The following is a 20171-nucleotide window of genomic DNA, read 5'->3' on the forward strand; positions in this document are numbered from 1 at the left end:
ATCTGAGTATGGATTGATCAAATGTTAAGTCACTTAAAAGCAGGAGATCATTGCTAAAAAGACACAATTTTTAAATTCTTGAATTTAAAAATTTCAGCTTAAAACATAATAAATGAACATTAATTTGCCAATCTTTTGTGTAGGGCCAAGGCTTCTTTGAATATAAGCCCTGCTGATTGGAGTTCTACGTTTCTTCATTAATCATCTGATAGTGTATTTTCTATAATTTCCAGTTTCAGTTTCTTTCATGTGGGAGGAGAACTTAACCACTTCGGAAATAATCTGAGTACAGAAATCCTTATTGATTTTTATGATCTCAAAAACGCAATCTTTTGTGGGTGCTATCTAGTACACCAACAATTTCTTTTAAAACAACTTGCCTTTATTGGGTCTTTCCTAAGCAGTTAACGTGGTTTTCATATATGTGATAAACCCCTTTAATTACCACTCATATCCTATTGATTTTCACAGTGTTTGATTTGCTGTGTAATTATAATAACAAATCAGCCGTAAATAGGCTGGGGACACACCCACATCACTCTCGGTGAGCCTAATCTTCCACTGAGTGAAGCAGAAGTGTGGAGTGTTCAACTGGGGGGCCTCGTCATTGTATTGTGGGAGCAACACTTCTCCAGAAGTATTCTTCCAGAGGGAAGGGAGAACGTCAGTTATCTGGTGAGCCACTTAAGGAGAGGCTGGTTAGGTGAGCTCCTCCTGTATGTGCAGTTTAAAAGAAACACCAAAAGAAACACAGCAGTCAAGTATATGCGTCTGAATTTTTTTCTTTTTTCTTTATTTTTTAATTAAAGTATAGTTGATTTACAACGTTGTGTTAATTTCAGGTGTACAGCAAAGTGATTCATACATATATATATATACATATATATATATACATGTATATATATATTCTTTTTCAGATTCTTTTCCCTTATAGGTTATTACAAGGTATTGAATACGGTTCCCTGCACTCAAACTGCCTGAATTTTAAATCCCAAATTTGCCACTTCTAGGTTGTTATAAATATCTTTGTGTCTGTCTGTCTGTTTGTCTCTCTACTCTTGTCCATGTTAGTGTTTCTCAGATTCAAATCACAATTATAGAACGAAGGTGGCAATGTGAAATGTAGATAATTAACTTAAGAATTCAAGGCTGTGATTATATATTCAGGGGAAAATCACTGAGCTTTTTTTTTTTTTTTTGAGACAATCACTAAATGATCTTGTATTTTCTTGATTATTTGTGCTGAGGCTTAGAGATTTCAAATATCTAAATAAATTCCTGTCTTTCTCCTTGGCCTGTATTTTTTTAGTCCCTTTCTCTATTTGGGGAATGAGGATCAAAACCGTTAAATATGAATTTCACTGGTTTGGGCACCCCCTGCCTATATTCTATAGAAAAGAGAGAGATGCCTTCTTTTCCCTCCTTCTGATTCACAAACAGTATAAAGAGTTGAGAGTTAATTTATTTCCCAGATTACATAACAGCTAAAAAGAAACTTCGAATCAAGAAAATCAGCCCAGGGACCTAATGAAACTTAAAAGCTTTTACACAGCAAAGGAAACCATAAACAAGACCAAAAGACAACCCTCAGAATGGGAGAAAATATTTGCAAATGAAGCAACTGACAAAGGATTAATCTCCAAGATTTACAAGCAGCTCATGCAGCTCAATAACAAAAAAACGAACAACCCAATCCAAAAATGGGCAGAAGACCTAAATAGACATTTCTCCAAAGAAGATATACAGATGGCCTACAGACACATGAAAGAATGCTCAACATCATTAATCATTAGAGAAATGCAAATCAAAACTACAATGAGATATCATCTCACACCGGTCAGAATGGCCATCATCAAAAAATCTAGAAACAATAAATGCTGGAGAGGGTGTGGAGAAAAGGGAACACTCTTGCACTGTTGGTGGGAATGTAAATTGATACAGCCACTATGGAGAACAGTATGGAGGTTCCTTAAAAAACTACAAATAGAACTACCATACGACCCAGCAATCCCACTACTGGGCATATACCCTGAGAAAACCATAGGTCAAAAAGAGTCATGTACCAAAATGTTCATTGCAGCTCTATTTACAATAGCCAGGACATGGAAGCAACCTAAATGTCCATCGACAGATGAATGGATAAAGAAGATGTGGCACATATATACAATGGAATATTACTCAGCCATAAAAAGAAATGAAATGGAGGTATTTGTAATGAGGTGGATGGAGTTAGAGTCTGTCATACAGAGTGAAGTAAGTCAGAAAGAGAAAAACAAATACAGTATGCTAACACATATATACGGAATCTAAGGAAAAAAAAAAAAGGCCATGAAGAACCTAGTGGCAAGACGGGAATAAAGACACAGACCTACTAGAGAATGGACTTGAGGATATGGGGAGGGGGTGGGGTGAGATGTGACAGGGTAAGAGAGTGTCATGGACATATATCCACTACCAAATGTAAAATAGATAGCTAGTGGGAAGTAGCCGCATAGCACAGGGAGATCAGCTCGGTGCTTTGTGACCACCTAGAGGGGTGGGATGGGGAGGGTGGGAGGGAGGGAGATGCAAGAGGGAAGAGAAATGGGAACATATTGTATATGTATAACTGATTCACTTTGTTATAAACAGAAGCTAACACACCATTGTAAGGAAATTATACTTCAATAAAGATGTTTAAAAAAAAAAAAAAAGAAAATCAACCCAAAGTCCAGGGTGTTTGGGGGTGAGGGTAGCTTAGAATTTGGGACAATTTCACCAGAATTCTGCCCTGGGTGATCATAATGATTATAATATCTGCCACTTATTGGTCATCTGCTATGCATCAGACCCTCTGCTAAGCGGTTTGTGTATGTAATACATGTGCATTCATAGTAGCATCTGACTGTCAAAAATATTCTTTCCTCCAAAATTTCTGTCTGCCAAGCTTGGCAAGAATGTGTAGTGCCAGGCTGAACTCAAGGCCCTTGGCTCCTGTGGACAGTGCAAAAGTCCTGAGCTGCAGGGGAGCCTCTTTGGGCCACTGCTGCATGGGGCTGGCTACAGAGATGCCCCTCCCTGCACAGTGGTCCTTTTTTCAGACCCAGGCCAGTCATCCACCTGTTACCAGTGGGTTCTGGTTCCAGCAAGGTTCTGGTTTCTGCCTTCTCTTTCCATAATTTCTCTTCCATTCTCCAAGCACTCAACAAACACTTCCAAGCCACAACCCTTCCTATGCCTGCCCCTCCAGGGTAGGGTTGTCAGATAAAATACATGATGCCCAGTTAAATTTGAATTTGATTCAGATAAACAACAAATACTTTTTTAGTATAAGGATGTCTCGCTTATTTCTTAGACCAAGGGCCTCCCAAATGATGTCCTGAGTAAGGGAGCCCAGCTCCCACGAGTCAGACCACTTCCCTTTTGGCCAGGAACCATGAAAAGGCTTTTGATTCTTCCCAGGATCAAGGGAATTCAGAGATTAATAACACAAGGCTGAAAGGATTGAGGAGAAAATTATGTCTCATTCTTTTTGAGGAATCTGCTACATGACAAAAATAAAACACTGGGTGATTTTTTCTTTTTTTTCTTTTTTAAAATTATTTGGCTGTACCACATGGCACATGGGATCTTAGTTCCCTGACCAGGGATTGAACCCGTGTCTCCTGCACTGGAAGCTCAGAGTCTTAACCACTGGACCTCCAGGGAAGTCCCTACACTGGGTGATCTTAAATGTGAATTTTTAATAGTCATCTCTGCTGGGTTTCCATGATCTTATTTAACCCTTACAATAAGCTTACTGAGTAGGTGTTAAGATTCTTGTTTGACAGACTGGTAAATTGAGATGCAGTGAGGCAAGCATGCTAGTAAGTGGTGGAGACAGGATCTCAATGCAGAGCCATTTTGCCTTTTGGGGTCTAGGCCTTAACACAAAGTGATTCATTTAAGTAAGGCTCATTTAAAACAGAAAGTTTTACAAACTCACAGGTATAGGGAACAGACTTGTGGTTGCCAAGGGGTGGAGGGGGAAGGGGAGGGAAGGATTGGGAGTTTGGGATTAGCAAATGACAACTAGTATATATAGAATGGGTAAACAACAAGGTCCTACTCTATAGCACAGGGAACTATATTTGATATCCTGTGACAAATCATAATGGAAAAGAATCTGAAAAAGAATATATATATATATGTATAACTGAATCACTTGGCTGTACAGCAGAAATTAACACAACATTGTAAATCAACTATACTTCAATAAAAAAACCAGGAAGTTTTATATTAATTTTAATTAATTAGATTAAACTTCATAAATTGTACTCTCGTCTGTGTATTTAAAAAGTATAACTTGCATGGGAAGCAGGAATATTGGATGCTGAGACAATCCATAGCTTCAAATATGCTCTGATATTCTACTTTCAGCTTGTTCTCAACTTCCACATTTGAGAAGCAATGTTTACCTCATGTCTTAAATGGTGTTCATCAGAAACAGACTCTGAGATGAGGATATAGAAGCAAATCATTTATCTGGGAGCTGAGCACAGGGGACACTGTTAGGGTGTGGGGAGGGGAGAGGAATAGGAGGCAGCCTTTACAGGCTGAGCTAGTGAGCATGCTATCGCTGGAGGCACCTGGGGCTCGGCTCTGCAGGGGACTCAGGGAGACTGTGTTGAGCTCTCCTCAGAGTTGTCCCACCCAAAGGTCGAGGGCGCTAGGGTATTTATCCATTACCCCTGTCAATCACGGGCTGCTGGCTGCTCTGACTCACTCCCTGGCCTGCCTAGTGTATGGACTGACCGTGCTCCTGGCCCAAGAACACCCGTAGGCAGAATCTCAGGTGCTGTCAGAAGAAAGGGAGCAATTAGGGCTGAGGGGGTGTGGGAATCGGGATCCACAGCCTTGCTACGCACCATCTCACACGCTGTTCTGGTGGCTTGCTGCTTCTTCTTCCTACCTAGGCTGTGTGTATATCGAGAAGGTAGGCATTTACTTCCTTATTGATGGATCTGACAGCATCCACCAAGATGATTTTCTCAAAATGAAGGTGTTCATGAATGAGGTGATAAAGATGTTCCATATAGGGCCCGACAGAGTACAGTTTGGAGTCTTTCAGTACTCAGACGAAATCAGTAGTCAGTTTACCCTCAGCCAGCATGCCACCGTGGCGGGGCTGAAGGTGGCCATTGATGGCATCCAGCAGAATGGAGGTGGCACCATGACAGGTCAGGCCTTGGGTAGCATGATGCAGGTCTTTGCAGACACTGCTCGCAGCAACGTGCCTTGGTATCTCATCATCATCACTGATGGCAAATCTATGGACCCGGTGGCCGAGGTTGTGGAAGCGTTGAGGGGAGATGGAGTCACCATTTATGCTATTAGAGTCAGAGATGCTAATACTATTGAGCTTCAGGAGATAGCTGAAGGCAGGATGTTTTTCGTGAATGATTTTGATTCCTTGAAGGCCATCCAACAAGAAGTGGTACACGGCATTTGCTCCTCGGAGAGTAAGAACTTTTTTTTCAATCTCTCTCTCTCTCCCCAAGTATATTTGTCTAATCTATTTGAACAGGGTTCATTCTGGAAGTGTGGATTCACTGGTCCAAAAGTGAGTATTGGACACAGAGTGACCATGACCTAGAATGAACAAAGCCGGTCAAATTTTATATCTTTATCATACAGCTGTGTCTTAGTTTGAGACTGGTTTGTGCTGGGTCACAGAAATTTATTTCCTTGACTTCCTCTTCACCCCCTTTAAAAATATTTTCATGTTGTGTAGATGTCACCCCAGACTCTCCCTGGGGATTTGTAATTAATTGGTTTCAGACTCTGAGTAAATGTTCTGTTCTGCTTCTTTTTTCCCCCAGCCTGTAAAAATAGGAAAGCTGACATTATCTTCCTGATGGATGCTTCAGAATACATCTCCCCGAAAGACTTTGAAAAGATGAAGTGATTCATGAAGCGAATGGTCAACCAATCTAATATCAGTGCTGATGAAATTCAGATTGGCCTTCTGCAGTTCAGCTCAAACCCCCAGGAAGAATTCAGGCTCAACCGATACTCCTCAAATGTGGACATTCACAGAACCATCTCGGACGTTAAGCAAATCAACGACGGCACCTACACTGGGAAAGCCCTGAACTTCACTCTGCCTTTTTTTGGTAGTTCAAGAGGAGGGAGGCCCAGTGTCCATCAGTATTCGATTGTGATCACCGATGGGGTCGCCCGGGACAATGTAGCCATACCAGCCAAGGCCCTTAGGGACAGAAACATAATTGTTTTTGCCATTGGGGTAGGAGAAGACAAATACCCTCAGCTTTTGGAGATCACTAATGACCAGAGCAAAGTGTACTATGAAGAAAAATTTGAGTCCCTGCTAAACCTGGAGAAGAAAATTCTTTACCAGGTCTGCATTCCACAAGGTGAGTGACAGAGGGCTTATTATTTGAGCTACAAGCCCATGGTAGGTGTCAGGGACACGGTTGGCTCTCTTAATAAAATAAAACTAATCCTTCTAGCCTTGCCCTGGGGAATCTTTTTCTTAAAATTTGTTTTATTGAAGTATAGTTGATTTATAATGTTGTGTTAATTTTTGCTGTACAGCAAAGTGATTCAGTTATATACATATATATATGTATGTATATATTCCTTCTCAAATTCTTTTCCATTACGGTTTATCACAGGATATTGAATATAGTTCCCTGTGCTACACAGTAGGACTTTGTTGTTTATCCATTCTATATATACTAGTTTTCATCTACTAGTCCCAAACTCCCAGCCCATCCCTCTCCCAACCCTCTCCCCCTTGGCAACCACAAGTCTGTTCTCTATGTCTGTGAGTCTGTTTCTCTTTTGTAGATAAGTTCATTTATGTCATATTTTAGATTCCACATATAAGTGATATTGTATGGTGTTTGTCTTTCTCTTTCTGACTTACTTCACTTAGTATGATAATTGCTAGGTCCATCCATGTTGCTTGCAAATGGCATTATTTCATTCACTTTCATGGCTGTGTAGTATTCCATTGTAGATGGTGTTTTTTGTGCAGGGCCTGTTTTGAGGGCTTCCATAGGTTAGAACATTGCATCTTCACATAACCCTATTAATAAATAGATACTATTTTACAAATGAGGAAACCACGGCACAGCAAAATCAGGTTATTTGGCCCAAGTAAATAGCAGAGATGGGATGTGAACTTGAGGCAGTCTGGTTCTAGAGTCTGCATACTAAATACTGTTCTATATTGCCTTTTGGTACAGTAAAGTAGAGCACAACAGGGTCTCTCAACTTTAGCATGCATTTGAATCACCTGGAGATCTTGTAAAAATGCAGTTTCTGGTTCAGTAGGTTGGGGTGGGATTCTGCATTTCTAACAAGATCTCAGGTGATTCTGATCTTGCTGGTCTTCAAGTCACTTTGAGTAGGAGGGTTGTATGGTATAGTATAGTATAGTATAGTATAGTATAGTATAGTATAGTATAGTATAGTATAGTATAGTATAGTATAGTATAGTATGGCATAATGAAGTAGAGCATAGGATAGAAAAGGATAATATAGTATAGTATGGTATAGTATAGTATAGAATAGCATACAATGCCATAGAATGGTATAGTAATGCACAGTAAAGTATAGTATGGTACAATAAAGTATAGTATATAGTATAGAATCATATGGAAGAATACATAATGAAACCCATAAAGCCCAATATTCCTACATCAACCCCATGTGAAGCAGATGCTATTATTATGATACTCAATTTCCAGGTGAGAAAAACAAGAGAGAGGTTAAGAAGCACAGATGGGAAATAATGGAGGTAGGGTATGAACTTCCCAGCAGTTTGGTGTCAAAAGCCAGAGCCAGTTTTTTTAGAGTATGAAATTAATATTTTTGATTCTACTACCTAAAGAATATCACTACTTTGCAGTGCCTTTGGTGAATTCAGAAATCAATTGAAAAGCGTGCATGTGTTGAATTATTTTTTTAAAATAAACATGGATTATTGAATGTCCTTAAGCAGTTCAATTCTTTAGGAATCAAAGTCCTATTTTTTTGTTTGTTCCATTTTTTTTATATGCACCTGGTGATTATCCTGGGGAAGACAAGAGATACAGGATTCCAGCTTCTCTTCTCAGGTCATTTTGAACCATGTAGTAAATTAGGATTTATATTTATCTTCAACTCTGTCTTAGCTGGTACTTTAATAATGGCTAAAACCTAATTAATTCTAGAATTCTAGAATCATAAAACTGAATCAAACAGACCTTAGAGGTTATCTGGCGAGGTTCAACCCTCTCCATTAACAGGGAAAGAAAATGCTCCTTGAATTACCGGATAAAGCCAACTGAAAATGTTCCTGGGGAAAATGTAAATTAGAAATGTTGGAATAATATACCATACTCAGAAATTCCTTTTTTCTGAATTTAGATCTGATATAGAAATGAGATTTACATCTGTGAAAACTCCTTATGGTGAATTTCAATTGGAGACTTGAAAGTCAAAACAAAACCAAAATGTTTTATATGGAAGGAAGGGAGGAAAGCATTTTCTGTCTTTTCAGTTCCAGAAACATATCTGGCCAGCTAGCACGGAGTGTGATATTTAGGGGATTGAAAACTCCATGGGTCAGCCCTGGATCTCAGGTCCTTGAGAAACTTTAAGCCACCGTTTATGACTCTTTTCCCTGTGGAGGTTCCAGTATTTATTAATTTTCCTCAAAAATCCCCTCCCCCCCCAAACCTGCAGCTTTGTTTTTTATTGGTTCTGGGCCAAATACTCCAGTGTGTGCTGATCTAAGGAGAAAATATCTACATGTCCTGGCTTGCCCTGACAATCCCAAGTTATGCTGGTTGTCCAGAAGTAGTTAACAATAGCGGCGCTTTTGTGGTTGTAAATTACATTTAAAGTTTTTCACCCAAATTCTAATCCAGGTGCATTTGTAACCATCAACTTTTACCTCCTCAGTGGAATTTTGTGGATGGTCTTATTATGAGTGGCTGGGTATAGCCTGAAAGATCAATGGGCCTTCCAATTCTAGCTACCCTCTTCTAGGAGGGCTTAAATATTTTCAGGTAGAAGAAACAAAAAATTGAGAGTGATTATCAGTCTTGATCTTTTCTAATATGCTGCTCTGAAATAAGATATATGCATGGGTGATGAGGAAAATTCCAGGAGAGAAGGAAATAGTATAGCTTGTGTTGAAAGAGACTCAAGGCTTATTCATATTTTTGTCTTCATCCATTTGGCAAACATTTAATGAGCTTGTGTGTTAGACACTGGGAAAGTAAGATGACATAGTCTCTACTATGAGGGAATGTTTGTTCAGAGAGAGATAAGTTCAAGTAAAGTAACAATGGATATGCAGGGGCATTTAATAACTCAACTTGAGAACCTGGGGACATGAGTCACAGAGACTTTAGGGAGGGGGTCACTTGAATTGCAACTTGAAGGACATGTATGAGTTAACCAGGTCGGGGTGGAGGGGATGGGAAAGGACACTTCAGCTAGAAGGAATAGGACCTGAAGAGGCATAGAGGTATGAAACAGTATATATGTATCAGTTAGCTTTTGCTGTGTAACAAGCCATCCCCCAAATTAAATAACAAAGACCTGTTGATGAAAATAATCAATAAACAATCAAGAATAGAAAAGAGTTTTATTTGTGTCAAACCGAGGACTAGCCTGGAAGCCCACTTCCCTGATGACTCTGAGAAACTGCTTTAGAGAACTAGGGTTTTCAGCACAGTTTTATATCTTGTCAGAACAAAGAATATTAAACAAGTCAGGGTTACATTTCTTCAAGGTTTCAAAAAAAGAACAGTCCAGCAAGTAAACAGCAAGTCAGCATGGCCTTGGCACCTGGGAAGGGAGCCTTATCATCAAAGGAGGACCAGCATTGGCATCTCAGGAAAAGAGGCATTTAATCTTTATTGTTAATATGGACGTTATTTACTTTTGTGTCCTTTTCTCTAATAATTAAAGCAGATGTACAATGTATGTTTGATAGGCCACAAACTGGCTATTTTTTTTTATTACTATAATAAAGATTTATTTATTTATTTATTTATTTATTTAATTTATTTTTTTTTTAAACATCTTTATTGAAGTATAATTGCCTTACAATGGTGTGTTAGCTTCTGCTTTATAACAAAGTGAATCAGTTATACATATACAATATGTTCCCATTTCTCTTCCCTCTTGCATCTCCCTCCCTCCCACCCTCCCCATCCCACCCCTCTAGGTGGTCACAAAGCACCGAGCTGATCTCCCTGTGCTATGTGGCTGCTTCCCACTAGCTATCTATTTTACATTTGGTAGTGTATATATGTCCATGACACTCTCTTACCCTGTCACATCTCACCCCACCCCCTCCCCATATCCTCAAGTCCATTCTCTAGTAGGTCTGTGTCTTTATTCCCGTCTTGCCACTAGGTTCTTCATGGCTTTTTTTTTTTTTTCCTTAGATTCTGTATATATGTGTTAGCATACTGTATTTGTTTTTCTCTTTCTGACTTACTTCACTCTGTATGGCAGACTCTAACTCCATCCACCTCATTACAAATACCTCCATTTCATTTCTTTTTATGGCTGAGTAATATTCCATTGTATATATGTGCCACATCTTCTTTATCCATTCATCTGTCGATGGACATTTAGGTTGCTTCCATGTCCTGGCTATTGTAAATAGAGCTGCAATGAACATTTTGGTACATGACTCTTTTTGACCTATGGTTTTCTCAGGGTATATGCCCAGTAGTGGGATTGCTGGGTCGTATGGTAGTTCTATTTGTAGTTTTTTAAGGAACCTCCATACTGTTCTCCATAGTGGCTGTATCAATTTACATTCCCACCAACAGTGCAAGAGTGTTCCCTTTCCTCCACACCCTCTCCAGCATTTATTGTTTCTAGATTTTTTGATGATGGCCATTCTGACCGGTGTGAGATGATACCTCATTGTAGTTTTGATTTGCATTTCTCTAATGATTAATGATATTGAGCATTCTTTCATGTGTCTGTTGGCCATCTGTATATCTTCTTTGGAGAAATGTCTATTTAGGTCTTCTGCCCATTTTTGGATTGGGTTGTTCGTTTTTTTGTTATTGAGCTGCATGAGCTGCTTGTAAATCTTGGAGATTAATCCTTTGTCAGTTGCTTCATTTGCAAATATTTTCTCCCATTCTGATGGTTGTCTTTTGGTCTTGTTTATGGTTTCCTTTGCTGTGCAAAAGCTTTTAAGTTTCATTAGGTCCCATTTGTTTATTTGTGTTCTTATTTCCATTTCTCTGGGAGCTGGGTCAAAAAGAATCTTGCTGTGATGTATGTCATAAAGTGTTCTGCCTATGTTTTCCTCTAAGAGTTTGATAGTGTCTGCCCTTACACTTAGGTCTTTAATCCATTTTGAGTTTATTTTTGTGCATGGTGTCAGGGAGTGTTCTAATTTCATACTTTTACATGTATCTGTCCAATTTTCCCAGCACCACTTATTGAAGAGGCTGTCTTTTCTCCACTGTATATGCTTGCCTCCTTTATCAAAGATAAGGTGACCATATGTGTGTGGGTTTATCTCTGGGCTTTCTATCCTGTTCCATTGATCTATATTTCTGTTTTTGTGCCAGTACCAAACTGTCTTGATTACTGTAGCTTTGTAATATAGTCTGAAGTCAGGGAGCCTGATTCCCCCAGCTCCATTTTTCGTTCTCAAGATTGCTTTGGCTATTCGGGGTCTTTTGTGTTTCCATACAAATTGTGAAGTTTTTTGTTCTAGTTCTGTGAAAAATGCCAGTGGTAGTTTGATAGGGATTGCATTGAATCTGTAGATTGCTTTGGGTAGTAGAGTCATTTTCACAATGTTGATTCTTCCAATCCAGGAACATGGTATATCTCACCATCTATTTGTATCATCTTTAATTTCTTTCATCAGTGTCTTATAATTTTCTGCATACAGGTCTTTTGTCTCCTTAGGTAAGTTTATTCCTAGATATTTTATTCTTTTTGTTGCAATGGTAAACGGGAGTGTTTTCTTAATTTCACTTTCAGATTTTTCGTCATTAGTGTATAGAAATGCAAGAGATTTCTGTGCATTACTTTTGTATCCTGCTACTTTACCAAATTCATTGATTAGCTCTAGGAGTTTTCTGGTAGCATCTTTAGGATTCTCTATGTATAGTATCATGTCATCTGCAAACAGTGACAGCTTCACTTTATCTTTTGCGATTTGGATTCCTTTTATTTCTTTCTCTTCTCTGATTGCTGTGGCTAACACTTCCAAAACTATGTTGAATAATAGTGGTGAGAGTGGGCAACCTTGTCTTGTTCCTGATCTTAGTGGGAATGGTTTCAGTTTTTCACCATTGAGGACAATGTTGGCTGTGGGTTTGTCATATATGGCCTTTATTATTTTGAGGAAAATTCCCTCTATGCCTACTTTCTGCAGGGCTTTTATCATAAATGGGTGTTGAATTTTGTCGAAAGCTTTCTCTGCATCTATTGAGATGATCATATGGTTTTTCTCCTTCAGTTTGTTAATATGGTGTATCACATTGATTGATTTGCGTATGTTGAAGAATCCTTGCATTCCTGGGATAAACCCCACTTGATCATGGTGTATGATCCTTTTAATGTGCTGTTGGATTCTCTTTGCTAGTATTTTGTTGAGGATTTTTGCATCTATGTTCATCAGTGATATTGGCCTGTAGTTTTCTTTCTTTGTGACATCTTTGTCTGGTTTTGGTATCAGGGTGATGGTGGCCTCGTAGAATGAGTTTGGGAGTGTTCCTCCCTCTGCAATATTTTGGAAGAGTTTGAGAAGGATAGGTGTTAGCTCTTCTCTAAATGTTTGATAGAATGCACCTGTGAAGCCATCTGGTCCTGGGCTTTTGTTTGTTGGAAGGTTTTTAATCACAGTTTCAATTTCAGTGCTTGTGATTGGTCTGTTCATATTTTCTATTTCTTCCTGGTTCAGTCTCGGCAGTTTGTGCATTTCTAAGAATCTCTCCATTTCTTCCAGGTTGTCCATTTTATTGGCATAGAGTTGCTTGTAGTAATCTCTCATGATCTTTTGTATTTCTGCAGTGTCAGTGGTTACTTCTCCTTTTTCATTTCTAATTCTATTGATCTGAGTCTTCTCCCTTTTTCTCTTGATGAGTCTGGCTAATGGTTTATCAATTTTGTTTATCTTCTCAAAGAACCAGCTTTTAGTTTCATTGAGTTTTGCTATTGTTTCCTTCATTTCTTTTTCATTTATTTCTGACGTGATCTTTATAATTTCTTTCCTTCTGCTGGCTTTGGGGTTTTTTTGTTCTTCTTTCTCTAATTGCTTTAGCTGCAAGGTTAGGTTGTTTATTCGAGATGTTTCCTGTTTTTTGAGGAAGGCTTGTATTGCTATAAACTTCCCTCTTAGCACTGCTTTTGCTGCGTCCCATAGGTTTTGGGTCGGCGTATCTCCATTGTCATTTGTTTCTAGGTATTTTTTGATTTTCCCTTTGATTTCTTCAGTGATCACTTCGTTATTAAGTAGTGTATTGTGTAGCCTCCATGTGTTTGTATTTTTTACGGATCTTTTCCTGTAATTGATATCTAGTCTTATAGCGTTGTGGTTGGAAAAGATACTTGATACGATTTCAATTTTCTTAAATTTACCAAGGCTTGATTTGTGACCCAAGATATGATCTATCCTGGAGAATGTTCCATGAGCACTTGAGAAAAATGTGTATTCTGTTGCTTTTGGGTGGAATGTCCTATAAATATCAATTAAGTCCATCTTGTTTAATGTATCATTTAAAGTTTGTGTTTCCTTATTTATTTTCATTTTGGATGATCTGTCCATTGGTGAAAGTGGGGTGTTAAAGTCCCCTACTATGATTGTGTTGCTGTCGATTTCCCCTTTTATGGCTGTTAGTATTTGCCTTATGTATTGAGGTGCTCCTCTGTTGGGTGCATAAATATTTAGAATTGTTATACCTTCCTCTTGGATCGATCCCTTGATCATTATATAGTGTCCTTCTTTGTCTCTTGTAATAGTCTTTATTTTAAAGTCTATTTTGTCTGATATGAGAATTGCTACTCCAGCTTTCTTTTGATTTCCATTTGCATGGAATATCTTTTTCCGTCCCCTCACTTTCAGTCTGTATGTGTCTCTAGGTCTGAAGTGGGTCTCTTGTAGACAGCATATATATGGGTCTTGTTTTTGTATCCATTCAGCCAGTCTGTGTCTTTTGGTGGGAGCATTTAATCCATTTACATTCAAGGTAATTATCGATATGTATGTTCCTATTCCCATTTTCTTAAATGTTTTGGGTTTGTTATTGTAGGTGTTTTCCTTCTCTTCTGTTTATTGCCTAGAGAAGTTCCTTTAGCATTTGTTGTAAAGCTGGTTTGGTGGTGCTGAACTCTCTCAGCTTTTGCTTGTCTGTAAAGGTTTTAATTTCTCCATAGAATCTGAATGAGATCCTTGCTGGGTAGAGTAATCTTGGTTGTAGGTTTTTCTCCTTCATCACTTTAAGTATATCCTGCCACTCCCTTCTGGCTTGCAGAGTTTCTGCTGAAAGATCAGCTGTTAACCTTATGGGGATTCCCTTGTGTGTTATTTGTTGTTTTTCCCTTGCTGCCTTTAATATGTTTTCCTTATATTTAATTTTTGACAGTTTGATTAATATGTGTCTTGGCGTGTTTCTCCTTGGATTTATCCTGTATGGGACTCTCTGTGCTTCCAGGACTTGATTAACTATTTCCTTTCCCATTTTAGGGAGGTTTTCAACTATAATCTCTTCAAATATTTTCTCAGTCCCTTTCTTTTTCTCTTCTTCTTCTGGGACCCCTATAATTCGAATGTTGGTGCATTTAATGTTGTCCCAGAGGTCTCTGAGACTGTCCTCAGTTCTTTTCATTCTTTTTTCTTTATCCTGCTCTGTAGTAGTTATTTCCACCATTTTATCTTCCAGGTCACTTATCCTTTCTTCTGCCTCAGTTATTGTGCTATTGATCCCATCTAGAGTATTTTTAATTTCATTTATTGTATTTTTCATCATTGCTTGGTTCCTCTTTAGTTCTTCTATGTCCTTGTTAAATGTTTCTTGCATTTTGTCTATTCTATTTCCAAGATTTTGGATCATCCTTACTATCATTATTCTGAATTCCTTTTCAGGTAGACTACCTATTTCCTCTTCATTTGTTAAGTCTGGTGTGTTTTGACCCTGCTCCTTCATCTGCTGTGTGTTTTTCTGTCGTCTCATTTTGCTTATCTTACTGTGTTTGGGGTCTCCTTTTCACAGGCTGCAGGTTCGTAGTTCCCGTTGTTTTTGGTATCTGTCCCCAGTGGCTAAGGTTGGTTCAGTGGGTTGTGTAGGCTTCCTGGTGGAGGGAACTAGTGCCTGATCTCTGGTGGATGAGGCTGTATCTTGTCTTTCTGGTGGGCACGTCCACATTTGGTGGTGTATTTTGGGGTGTCTGTGGCCTTATTATGATTTTAGGCAGCCTCTCTGCTAATGGATGGGGCTGTGTTCCTGTCTTGCTAGTTGTTTGGCACAGGGTGTCCAGCACTGTAGCTTGCTGGTCGTTGAGTGAAGCTGGGTCTTGTTGTTGAGATGGAGATCTCTGAGAGATTTTTGCCGTTTGGTATTACGTGGAGCTGGGAGGTCTCTTGTGGACCAGTGTCCTGAAGTTGGCTCTCCCACCTCAGAGGCACGGCCCTGATGCCTGGCTGGAGCACCAAGAGCCTTTCGTCCACACGGCTCAGAGTAAAAGGGAGAAAAAATAGAAAGAAAGAAAGAAAGAGGCTATAATATAGTGAAGTAAAATAAAGCTATTGTAAAGCAAAGCTATACAGACAAAATCTCACCCAGAAGCATATACATATACACTCACAAAAAAAAGGAAAAGGGGAAAAATTAATATATCCTGCTCCCAAAGTCCACCTCCTGAATTTGGGATGATTCGTTGTGTATTCAGGTATTCAACAGATGCAGGCACATCAAGTTGTTTGTGGAGTTTTAATCCGCTGCTTCTGAGGCTGCTGGGAGAGATTTCCCCTTCTCTTCTCTGTTTGCACAGCTCCTGGGTTTCAGCTTTGGATTTGGACCTGCCTCTGCGTGTAGGTCACCTGAGGGCGTCTATTCCCCACCCAGACAGGACGGGGTTAAAGGAGCAGCTGCTTCGGGGGCTCTGGCTCACTCAGGCCGGGGGGAGGGAGCGGTACGGAGGAGGCGGGGTGAGACTGCGGCGGCAGAGGCTGGCGTGACGTCGCAGCAGCCTGAGGCGCGCCGTGCGTTCTCCCGGGGAAGTTGTCCCCGGATCACGGGACCCTGGCAGTGGTGGGCTGCACAGGCTACCGGGAGGGGTGGTGTGGAGAGTGACCTGTGCTTGCACACAGGCTTTTTGGAGGCGGCAGCAGCAGCCCCAGAGTCTCACGCCCGTCTCTGGGGTCCACGCTGATTGCCGCGGCTCGCGCCCGTCTCTGGAGTTCGTTTAGGCGGCACTCTGAATCCCCTCTCCTTGCGCTCCATGAAACAAAGAGGCAAGAAAAAGTCTCTTGCCTCTTCGGCAGCTGCAGACTTTTTCCCGGTCTCCCTCCCAGCCAGCTGTGGTGCGCTAACCCCTTCAGGCTGTGTTCACGCCGCCAGCCCCAGTCCTCTCCCTGCGATCCAACTGAAGCCCAAGCCTCAGCTCCCAGCCCCGCCCTCCCTGGCGGGTGAGCAGACAAGCCTCTCGGGCTGGTGAGCACTTCTCGGCGCCGAGCCTCTGTGCGGGAGTCTCTCCGTTTTTTCCTCTGCGCCCCTGTTGCTGTGGGATCCGCGCTGATCGCCACGGCTCGCACCCATCTCTGGAGTTCATTTAGGCGGCGCTCTGAATCCCCTCTCCTCGCGCACCAGGAAACAAAGAGGCAAGAAAAAGTCTCTTGCCTCTTCGGCAGCTGCAGACTTTTTCCCGGTCTCCCTCCCAGCCAGCTGTGGTGCACTAACCCCTTCAGTCTGTGTTCACGCCGCCAACCCCAGTCCTCTCCCTGTGATCCAACTGAAGTCCGAGCCTCAGCTCCCAGCCCCGCCTGCCCTGGCGGGGGAGCAGACAAGCCTCTCGGGCTGGTGAGTGCTGGTCGGCACCGCTCCTCCGGGCGGGAACCTCTCCGCTTTGCCCTCCGCACCCCTGTGGCTGCGCTCTCCTCCGTGGCTCCGAAGCTTTCCCCCTCTGCCACCCGCAGTCTCTGCCCGCGAAGGGGCTTCCTAGTGCGTGGAAATCTTTCCTCCTTCACAGCTCCCTCCCACTGGTGCAGGTGCCGTCCCTATTCTTTTGTCTCTGTTATTTCTTTTTTCTTTTGCCCTACCCAAGTATGGGGGGAGTTTCTTGCCTTTTTGGAGGTCGGACGTTTTCTGCCAGCGTTCAGTGGGTGTTCTGTAGGAGCAGTTCCACGTGTAGATGTATTTCTACTGTATCTGTGGGAAGGAAGGTGATCTCCGCGTCTTACTCTTCCGCCATCTCCTCTCCTCCCCCCCACACTTTATTATTTTTATTTTTATTGGAGTATAATTGACTTATAATATTTTATTAGCTTCAGGTGTGTACAACATAGTGATTTGATATTTTTATACATTACAAAATGATCACCATAATAAGTCTAGTTATGATATGTCACCATACAAAGATATTATATAGTTATTGACTATATTCCCCACACTGTACATTTTATAGCCGCAACAGGAATTTTGTACCTCTTTTTTTATTTTTATAAATTTGTTTATTTTATTTATTTATTTTTGGCTGCGTGGGGTCTTCTTTGCTGTGCGCGGACTTTCTCTAGTTGTGGTGAGCGGGGGCTACTCTTCATTGTGGTGCACGGGCTTCTCATTGCTGTGGCTTCTCTTGTTGAGGAGCACAGGCTCTAGGCGCGTGGGCTTCAGTAGTTGTGGCTCACAGGCTCTAGAGCGCAGTCTCAGTAGTTGTAGCACAGGAACTTAGTTGCTCCGCAGCATGTGGGATCTTTCCGGACCAGGGCTCGAACCCATGTCCCCTATATTGGCAGGCGGATTCTTAACCACTGCGCCACCAGGGAAACCCGGAATTTTGTACCTCTTAACCTCCCTCACCTATTTCTCTCATCCCTCCTACCCACCTCCCTCTGGCAACCACCACTTTGTTCTCTGTATCTATGAGTCTGTTTCTGTTTTGTTATGTTTGTTCATTTGTTTTGTTTCTTAGATTCCACACATGAGTGAAATCATATGGTATTTTTCTTTCTCCATTCTGACTTATTTCACTTAGCATAATACCCTCTAGGTCCATCCATGTTGTCACAAATGGCAAGACTTCATTCTTTTGGTGGCTAAGTAATATCCCATTGTGTGTGTGTGTATACACATCTCTATATATGTATATGTATATATTTATGTGTGTGTGTGTATATACATATATAAATAAAACATTTTCTTTATCCATTCATCTGTTGAAGGACACTTAGGTTGCTTCCATTTCATAGCTGTTGTAAATAATCCTGCCATGAACATAAGTGTGCATATATCTTTTTGAATCTGTGTTTTGTTTTCTTTGGGTAAATACCCAGAAGTACAACTGCTGGATCATATGGTAGTTCTATTTTTAATTTTTGAGGAACTGCTATACTGTTTTCCACAGTGGCTGCGCCAATTTACACTCCCGCCAACAGTGCATGAGGGTTCTCTTTTCTCCACATTCTCACCAACACTTGTAATTTGTTCTTTTTTTGATGATAGACATTCTGACAGGTATGAGGTGATATCTCATTGTGGTTTTGATTTCCCTGATGGTTAGTGAGGTTGAGCATCTTTTCATGTATCCAATGGCATCTGTATGTCTTTGGAAAAATATTCAGGTCCTCTGCCCGTTTTGTAATTGGGTTGTTTGTTTTTTGATGTTGAATTGTATGAGTTCTTTCTATACTTCCTGGATATACGGTTTGCAAATATCTTCTCCCATTCAGTAGGCTGCCTTTTCTTTTTGTTGATGGTTTCTTTCCTTCACTGTGCAAAAGCTTTTTAGTTTGATGTAGTCCCATTTGTTTATTTTTGCTTTTGTTTCAGATATGTAACAGTTTAAATTAGAGATGGAGCTTTTGTCTTTGGCTCTTTCATCAATAACAGGGTGCTGTAGGAAAAGTCTCTTTGTCTTTCTGAGTCTCATTTTGCTCAGCTCTAAAATGGAGAGAGGGTCACAACTTGATGTTATTTAAGGCTCCTATCCAGGTGTAATTACCTACTTTTTAAAAGGCATTTCCCTAACATTTGGAGAGTGATACTCAGGGTACAATTACAATTAACCCCCACCCCATTGTTCATCAGTGCTGCTCTCTGAGGGGGGATCCTGGGCAGACAACATCTGGATGGTCCTTTGTCAAGATGTTCTGGCCCTCTCAGCTGCTTTAGGTGCGAGTGAAAGAATGACATAGTGTGTGAGAAGAACCTGCCAGCTTAAAGGTACTTGCATCTCAGTTCTGTACTTTCTGTCTGCTCTTCTCTTCATTTCTTAGACATATTCTTGCCCCAGGATGCTGAGGCATGAGTCTGTTCCTTCAATTTAACAATTTAGAAAGGATGTTAAATGGTACTTGCCAGCTCAGATGTAGTGAATGACCTCAGTTCTGGTGACATTGGCAAGGAGAGAAACCATAAAAACGACAACCCCATCCTCAGAGATTTTCAGCAAATCCTCATTTCTTTACAACTGGGCGTATTGCATCTCATAACCTTCCCTACTCTGTGCTTTATCCTTAGCGAATCCAGTTAGGAGAGTGGGAATGTCCTGTAATTTTCCTTCTGAATTATCCTCTTGAGGGCTCCCTTTGACAACCTGTGGGGCTTTTGTCTTTCACCTCTGTTATTTTATTTTTCAGAACAACCCCCCCATACTTCTAGAAAAATGATAGTTGTTCAATTTGAAATGATTGTATAAACAGATGCCTAATTTCTCGTCCATTTAAACATGCTTGGAAGTTGTGGGGCATATTGGAAAGATTTCTTAAACCATCCATTGAATCAACCTCAGCCCTAAATAAAGCAATATTATAGCATTTGGACGATTCTTGCCTAATCCCATTAAGAACTGTCTAATTGCCTTATGTCTCAAAACATAAGACTTAATGTTTCCCCGTTTTTTTTTAAACATCTTTATTGAAGTATAATTGCTTTACAGTGGTGTGTTAGTTTCTGCTTTATAACAAAGTGAATCAGTTATACATATAC

The 20171-nt window shown here is 40.5% G+C and overlaps 1 protein-coding gene across 1 annotated transcript in view; it reads left to right on the top strand.

Annotated features, from left to right (window-relative positions):
• Positions 1 to 20171, top strand: part of LOC118894494 (collagen alpha-4(VI) chain-like) — a 66619-nt gene that overhangs the window by 16427 nt on the left and 30021 nt on the right. The window contains 2 exon segments of the mRNA XM_036850800.1: positions 4935 to 5480; positions 5841 to 6379. Coding sequence (XP_036706695.1) covers positions 4935 to 5480; positions 5841 to 6379 — 1085 coding nt within the window.

This window comes from Balaenoptera musculus, chromosome 4, assembly GCF_009873245.2.
Source record: "Balaenoptera musculus isolate JJ_BM4_2016_0621 chromosome 4, mBalMus1.pri.v3, whole genome shotgun sequence".
Taxonomy (NCBI): domain Eukaryota; kingdom Metazoa; phylum Chordata; class Mammalia; order Artiodactyla; family Balaenopteridae; genus Balaenoptera; species Balaenoptera musculus.